The sequence below is a fragment of the Akebia trifoliata genome, chromosome 14, assembly GCF_017979445.1.
Source record: "Akebia trifoliata isolate Shusen 1 chromosome 14, ASM1797944v1, whole genome shotgun sequence".
NCBI classification, from domain to species: Eukaryota; Viridiplantae; Streptophyta; class Magnoliopsida; order Ranunculales; family Lardizabalaceae; genus Akebia; species Akebia trifoliata.
The window spans coordinates 8226013-8234147 of NC_141388.1; the positions used below are offsets into that span (position 1 = coordinate 8226013).

General features: G+C 36.6%; 1 protein-coding gene across 1 annotated transcript; it reads right to left on the bottom strand.

Moving 5' to 3' along the window:
• Positions 1-1362: 1362 nt before the first annotated feature.
• Positions 1363-4211, bottom strand: LOC147385996 (glycerol-3-phosphate acyltransferase 5-like). The gene is given in 3 exon segments (XM_086422029.1): positions 1363-1548; positions 1550-2437; positions 3553-4211. Coding segments are annotated over 3 exon segments (1488 nt in total). The 5' UTR covers positions 4123-4211; the 3' UTR covers positions 1363-1518.
• Between the last annotated feature and the right edge of the window lie 3924 nt (positions 4212-8135).

The following is an 8135-nucleotide window of genomic DNA, read 5'->3' on the forward strand; positions in this document are numbered from 1 at the left end:
GTCAAATAATACTAATTAAATGGGTTGGGTTCGGTAACTCAAGAACTCATGAGAAAACACATGATTCCGATTGTAGGAACACAAAATGCAACAATTGAGATTTACTTCTATCCCAAATAACAGATGTTTTGACTTGCTTACTTAGTGAAAAAAAAAATTATTTTTTCTTCTGTTTAGTACTTATAAGAGTCGTAATAATCTGACTCCCCCATATGGCATACAAATACTCTCCTAACATGGCATGTGCTAGAACCATAGCCTCTTTGCCTCATGATACACAACTACATATACCCATAAATCTGTGCAGGTTTCCCAAAAAAAGAAAATCTATGGTTCTTGGCACATCCCATGTCAAGAGAGTATTTTGAATATGCCACGTGGGGGTGTCAGATCAACATTACTCTACTTATAATCTTTTAATATTATAGTTGTACTTGCTGACAGTAGTCTCAAAATTCTCTAAAAATTTCCTAAAGTTTGTAAAATTCTTCAAATAAGGGATTAGCCAATTAATTCGACAAATTGACGAATTAATAGAGAACTTATCGATTGATCGGAAAAATAGGGCAAAATTTTTATCTTTCAATCTTAAAATTCTATTTTCTTCAACATTCAAATCTAAAAAACACTAGAATTTTTGAGGGGTTGAGGATGATAATTTTTTGTTAGAAACATAAAAACATTATTTTATATGCCCTAAAATTGTCCTTATTTTTAGACGAAACTTTCACAAATTTATCCGAATTAATCAAATTGAAACCCCCACCGAACAATATATTGTTGAATCCAAACTTTGTTACTATGCTTGTAACGAGAGATATTTTGTTGACAAAAAAGTAACTTAAAGTTTCACAGAATCCAAAGGACAAAAAGTATGAAGCCTAACAAGGGTAATTTTATAAATTGGGATATCCTCAATACACCTAGGTTATTGTGATTGGTCAATCTGAGATTTTGTGAAATCAAAGATTGACTTTCATGTCAAGAAAAAAAAATTCACTTGTGACTTGCATGTTTGTATATGCACAAATGAATCAAACAATCAAATCTAAACCAACCAGGAAACTGATTGTATCCACCTACCCCACGAATCAGGTTTAGTCTAGAGTGGCGAACCCCCCAATCGCAATCTTCAACCCAAAGCAGCTGGTAAGATAAATTACCAATGGGCAGGCCAAATAATAATGGATCAGTGGATCGGAGGCCAATCAAATAACCTAACATTTTCACATGGAAACGAAGTGCATGTCCACCAAATGATGAATCCAACCATAAAGATCTTTTGTGCCGAAACCAATCTGATCATTTGGTCACTGAAACTCTTTGATTTGCCAGCATTCACCAGCTTCAACAATCAAGAAATAATAACAACTGTAATAACTGATAAAACTTAACATCTTCAAACCTTTAAAACAAGAAAAAAGAAAAGGAAAGAATAACAAACCCCAAATACATGTACAAATGGGTATAAATAATATCCAACATAAATGTCAAGAGAAATACAAACTAATTTTATTTTTAGTGTAAAAATGGCTTAAAAGCGCCCGCATGCCTTCTTTATGCGATCAACGCATGATATGTAAGCTACAGTTCCATCGTTCCCAGCAAGAACTCTATACTTATCCTTCCTAGTAAAGTTGGTGCACTCGAACCCCAGCGTAGCAGCTAAGATCCTCTGCACATAATTCGCCACGTCATGCGGGTTCTTACCGGCTGAGCAGGTTGCATCCATCGGCAACTGGTTCAAGAAGGTCACCTCATACACTGGTCTGGGGTTCATGAAGAAGAAAATAGGATCTAAACCCTTCCAACCCCTAGCAGTTGTTGCATGGAAGAACCCCACCCTATAGTTCATGGCAACCGGCACTATCCGGTCAGTCAATTCAGCAAAAAGTGCACTAAATCTCAATAAAAAGGGTTCTCGGCACGTGGTACCCTCAGGACAAACAACAAGGTCCCCTTTCCTTAGTTCTCGTTTTATACTATCAGCATCGACATGGCGAATTCTAGTGAGTCGAACAGTTCGGATTGGAGATAGGATCTCTGATAGACGAGAAATAGAGTATGTTACAGCGGGGACTTTGCGTCGAAGAACAACAGATAGGACCACTGGGTCCATTAGGGTGCGATGGGTGCAGACGAAGAGAACGCCAGTGTTGGACCCTGATGGAGGTGGTGGTGGTTTGCCTTTTACGAGGATCTCACCGCCAAATAATCGGGAACTGTAGGGGATGATACTCATTGGTAGGATTAGGCCCACCATGATGCGTATTGTAGCAAGTATGATTCCTAAGGGGAGCCATAGGAGGATGAGGAGTGCCATTGATGGTGTTGGACGCTTTACCAACCGACCATCGTGGAAGATGACTGGAAGTGGGCGGATGAGTTGGTGGTCATCATGCTTTAGGTTGGTAGTGAAGGGTGGGTGCTGGTGTTCCTGCAAAATTATAGATCTCCTTTAAGATAAAAAAAAAAATTCCATATATCAAATTGAGTATGATTCTAGGTGTGATTGCATCTCTATTATACCAGGAATATCAATGTACATCATGATTTCAAAACTCTGTTTAACGTCTCACCTTGCCCATGGATGAGACTGAGTTTTCTCGATTGAGTCAACTCATCTCGAATGAGATAAACCATTTAGCTCAGTTTAGAACGATTTGTTTATTTTATTTATTTTATTTGTTTGCTTGTCGTGGGCATCCCCATCCTTCGGGTGAGACTAATCCCATGGTCACATGCACCATCCCCTTGGAAAGTCCTACATGCAACTGATTGAGTCGAGAGTTAACCAAACCTGAAGGGTGCACTATGTGAAAATTGAAAAATTCGACAGAAAAATATGGCAGGCTAAGGCCCACGAATTTTAGAAACTGAATTTTGACGGTCTAGGACCATCAAAATTCTTGATGTTCCCAGATTTAATAGCGTAGAGCTGTCGAATTTCTCCCATCCTTCATTAATTTGATAGTTTCGGCCCATCGAAAAAAAAATTTGACAATGAAAAAGTCGACCTCTTGGTCTGTCAAATTTGAGCTTTTTTCACATTGTGGTGGCCCCAAAGAATTCATTGCTTCGCGAGGTTTCGAACACTTGACCTACCCTTCTTTAGGAATCTGTCAAGACTAGGTTTGCCACCAGGCCATAAGAAAAATAATTATAAATATTTATATAAAATAAGTAGATTAGAAAATGCTTAGTTATAAAATCATGTTTTATTTCTATAATATATATTTAAATTCTAAAAAAAGTTAATTATTTTAATTAAAATATACAAAATCCCAGTTGACTCGATCAAGTTTTATCAACTCGGACAAGATTTTCAAAATATTGTTCAAGTCATCTTGTTTATCTCGCAAGATTCTTCCCAGTTGAGATGCCATGTCTATCCATCTCGTTCATGGACACCCAGATGACAAGTCTCGGACCAGATTTAAAACCATGATGCACATAAGTTATAGTTTATTACTTCATGGCCCATGCAATGGTTACTGTTCACGACTACGTGACTCTTTTAGCTGACTTGCGCATGAAATTTGATTCACTGACCTTGCACAAAGATAAGAAGGATTGATCAGAAGGAAGCCTGCCTAACCCCATAGTTGGCCGTTCACCTTCAAACGAGACCTTGACACGATTCTGGATCGAACCAACTCCATTCTTAATGAAACCAGTGGCGAACCCAAATCGGTTCACCTCGAGCTCACTCCCTATCACTTCATCGGCACGTAAATGCTCCTTCACAAACCTACCCACCATCACACTTGGGCTCTTAGTCACCACAACCCTCTTCTCATAAGAGCTAAAAACATGCCAAGCCCCCATATCTATATCATCCATGTAAAACTTTGGTAGAACCGCACGTGCCACCGACTCGATTTCAGATTCTTGAACTCCTGCAACGGCCACAAAGATGGTTAACTTCAGACCTGCATCACCCATCCCCAGCGCGTCTAGCAAGCGAACAACAGGCCATACCATTAACAACAAAGTGAACCGAATTAAACCCGAAGCCTCGAAGGCTACTAACATGAAGTAGGAGAATGAGTCAGGGTCCTTCAAAAGTGTGCCTTCAAGTTCTGATACAACTGAATCCATTAGGATATCTTGATGATTCATGTTTGATATGAATTCTAAGTTTTTTAACAGTGGGATGATGTTAGGGTTTTAAGGTTATGGGTTCAGGATTTTGGTTGTCCAATTCAAAATTGGAGAATGTGGCAGTTCATCAGTCCACAACTACCATAGCCATTTTTCTTTTCTTACAGAAGGGTATTTGTCAAATGGAGGGGCAATCCCAAATGAAGCGAGTGGAAGGACTGTACGCCACGGTAAGACACAAAAGATTGCTCACTTAACTCCCAACAACTTTGTTTGTCCACCTAAAAATTACGCCTACCGTAACCCATTTAGGCTAACGTAAGCCTTTTACGTGTTGTATTTGTATCAAATGTTTTACAATTTAGGCACGCGCGTCTCTTGTTGCTTTTGCACTCATGTAGTATCTAATGCTAGTAGAAAAGTGTGGAGAATTTGTGTTGTTTGGTTGGGGTTAAAATAAATTATTCCAATGTAATTATAATTGGGAATCTAAAATCAGAAACATAAGTTTAGGGCTGCCAATGGATTGGGTGCGGAACGGATGAAGCATATATATGTATCCTTATCCAATTTTATATCTGACTATTTGGTATCTACTTTTATTAAGGATATTCATATCCGACTATTTATCCAATTTTTTAAATCTTGTACCTAAATTTCAAGTGGATATCTAAATCGGATGTATATATCCCTCATTTTGAAGATGATGGAAGAACTCTTTTTTTTTTTTTTGTTATACATGTATCTTATTGTGAGTTTATTGTATTAAATTTGGATAAATGGATATTTGGATTAGATAGGACGCATATTCATATCCGATCCTAAAAAATCCAAATACAACAATTTTGAATAAATGTATCCAAATTCTTGATCGGATAAAAAAATTACCTGTAGAGGGAAATAATTGTGCAATAATCTAAGATGTACACATGTCCAAACCGATTAAGTGATACCACGCGCAGGTCAGTATATGGGCGCTACCCTTCAAATAGGGCAAGTCAAAGCAGAGACCTCCCTAGCCTAACTGAAAGAGCAGCACAGCATTAAATGAAACCAAACCAGCCAAGCACGGCAAGCTAGGTCATAGAATAACCATAAGTCTGATACACGCATGTCAATCCCAGAGATCTCGGAGGAGATCTTTGCAGAATAGTACGATCAAGCCAGAAGATCTTTGTTAGGTGAACAACCCCGCAGAGTCAAGGGAGATCCCAGGATTGCTACCAGAAAAGGGGGAAATCCTGATTTGTTACCTAGGATGAAAAATAGCACAATAAGCACTATTGAGTGGATCTTTTTGGGAAGATCAGAAGTTTAACAAATTCTCTTAAATCATTCATCTACTTCTCTAACTTGAGTATCGGAGTGATTTTGGCAGGTACCACGCCGCCGAGATGAGGGAAGTGCTTGGAGTGACTTCGGATCAGTGTGGCAGAGTCCATCAAAATCGTCCACTGGATTCTGACCGCACAATATCCATACTCAAATAACGTGGGTTGGATAAGTTGGGTAAGTGGATATTATCCAATCCATTACCACCCAACATAAATTTGCATGATTGATCCATTTCTTGCATTTATTTCTTTTGCATTTTGCACTAAAGTGATATTTCTCTTAGGTATATAATATTATTTATCACAACAGTAGAAAGATGGTCACTTAAGGGGGCATCTGATGTGGAGTATCATATTCTGGTTTTGGATTATCATAATCCTATGACAATTGATTTTCAAATCCATAATCTTGTTTGGCTACAATATTTTAGGAAGCTGATTTTAGAATCTAGATTATAATATATTTTTGTTGACCAATTTCTCACTACGTGGAAACTGGAAATTCGACAAGAAATTTCAACGGGCCAAGGCTCACGAATTTTAAATATCGAATTTTGAAGGTTCAGGGCCATTAAATTTTTCTATGTTTCCAGATTCGAGGGCTTAAAGTCGTCGAATTTCTCCCATCCTCTGTTAATTTGATGGTTTCGGTCCGTCAAAAAAAAAATCAACAATTAAAATTTTGACACCTTGGTCCATCAAATATGGACTTTTTTCACATATTATTGTGATACAAAATACTTTGCTGATTTTAGCCGATTTTTATTTTAGTTATGGGAGAATCACTTTTATAATCCGAACTTCCAAACCAAATGCCCCTAGGAATCTAATCTAGATTTTGAATTCAATTTCAAGAAACATTGTGAATAAAAGAGGTTTTGGATTTTTGAAATCAATTTCCATAATCTCATTCTGATAATCCAAAATTAAAATCTGAAAATACAATCTAGCAATCCCAAGCTAACACCCCAATATTGTTTTTCTTTGATCAGAGCTGTTAATCAAGTTTGGAAAAAAAAAAAGACACTCTAAAACATGTTTGGATCAAAAAAAATGGGAAAATTACTTAAAGGACCCTTGTGAAAGGGTTTCTTTCTAAATAATCCCCAAGTTTTGCTTGTTAGCTTGATAGGACATTTAGTCAACTTTTTCTTTCTTAATGGTCCCTCATACCATCGAGTTCATAATTTTTACTATTGAAATCAACGCTTTTTTATTTAGGTCAAACTCACCACTATTTACTGTTGAACTCAACGTTTTTTGAATTACTGTCAAGTTCACCGTTTTTTAAATAAAAAGTAGTGAACTCGACACTGGTAAAACCAACCCATTTTCAATTTTCATGTTTTTTTTACTAAATTACATGGAAAGATCAACTAAAAACTTGAGATAACAACTTGTTTAAATGATTTCAAGCCAAAAGAACCATTATTGATCGATTTTCATCCAAAAACTAAAAAAAAAATGTTAAAAAAACTTAATTTTACATATATCTTCAAAATATTTGAAAATATTTTCTTCTTCTTTCTTAAATCCTTTATGAAGGAATGGAGTCTCCAAAACTCGATTTAGATGTCAAAAATCTAATTTTTGGATGAAAACGATGAATTCAAATAGTTAGGGCATTCAATCGCAAGAAATGTAGGAGATGAGGTCCAAGGACCAATTAGAAAGAAAAAGTTTACTAAATGTCCCGCCAAGCAACGGCTGAAAACTTAAGGACTATTTAGAAAGAAATCCCTCTGTTAGGGTCATTTAAATAATTTTCCCTAAAAAAATCTCTAATTTTGGTAAAATTCAGAGTGGTGAGTCTATGACCCTTAATTCACACAGTTCCTAGCCCCAAAGGTGTGGGACAATAACCACAAGAATAAACAAAATAGGATACGTGTCTAACTACACCTTAATCTAAATTTTAAATAGACTATTTTGTGGTCAAAGGGATTATGATGAATGATCTTGAAAATGATAGCTAATTAAATTGATGAATCATCTTTATTCCTTATTTTATTATGGGTTGATTGTATAATTTCTCCTCCTTTCAATTCTACCTAATAGTGGATGATTAGATAATTCATAAAAATCATGTTTAATTTAACTTGTGACCTCTCTTTTAGTTGGGCCTGTTGACTATTGGGCCACCATTGCACCATATATTCAACTTTTGACAAAGCAAACTTTTTTCTTGTATGCTTGAGACTTTTCTAATCATCAACGAAGGACCGTACTCAGTTGTACCTTGAATAATTGGGTTAGTTAACTCGATGGGTTTTATAGGCCCAATCATATGGACCAGTCTTGGGCTACATACCTAGGTCCCAATAAGTTTCAGCTTTCTTAGATAAATGGTCTAGAATTGGGCTAAACAATAAACATTACAAGTTGATATTAACACCCCTAAGAAATTAAAGAAAAAGCAACTAAAGGAATTGCACTTCTTAGAAAAGAAAATAGAACTGTTAGATTAATGATAAAGGAGGGTTGGTGTGGGCCGAGACAAGCAAACGGTGCACATATGTTGGCACGTTCGACACGTCAAAATACATGGTTCGATCGAGCACAAGAGTATAGTCCGTCATTCTCTTCTCTAGTGGGTGTTTACTAATTGAAAGTCTAAAATACAAAAATACACCACCCACCACTCATTTATCCGATAAGAACTAAAGTTTCCAATTAAGAATTAGGACTGCAAGTGGC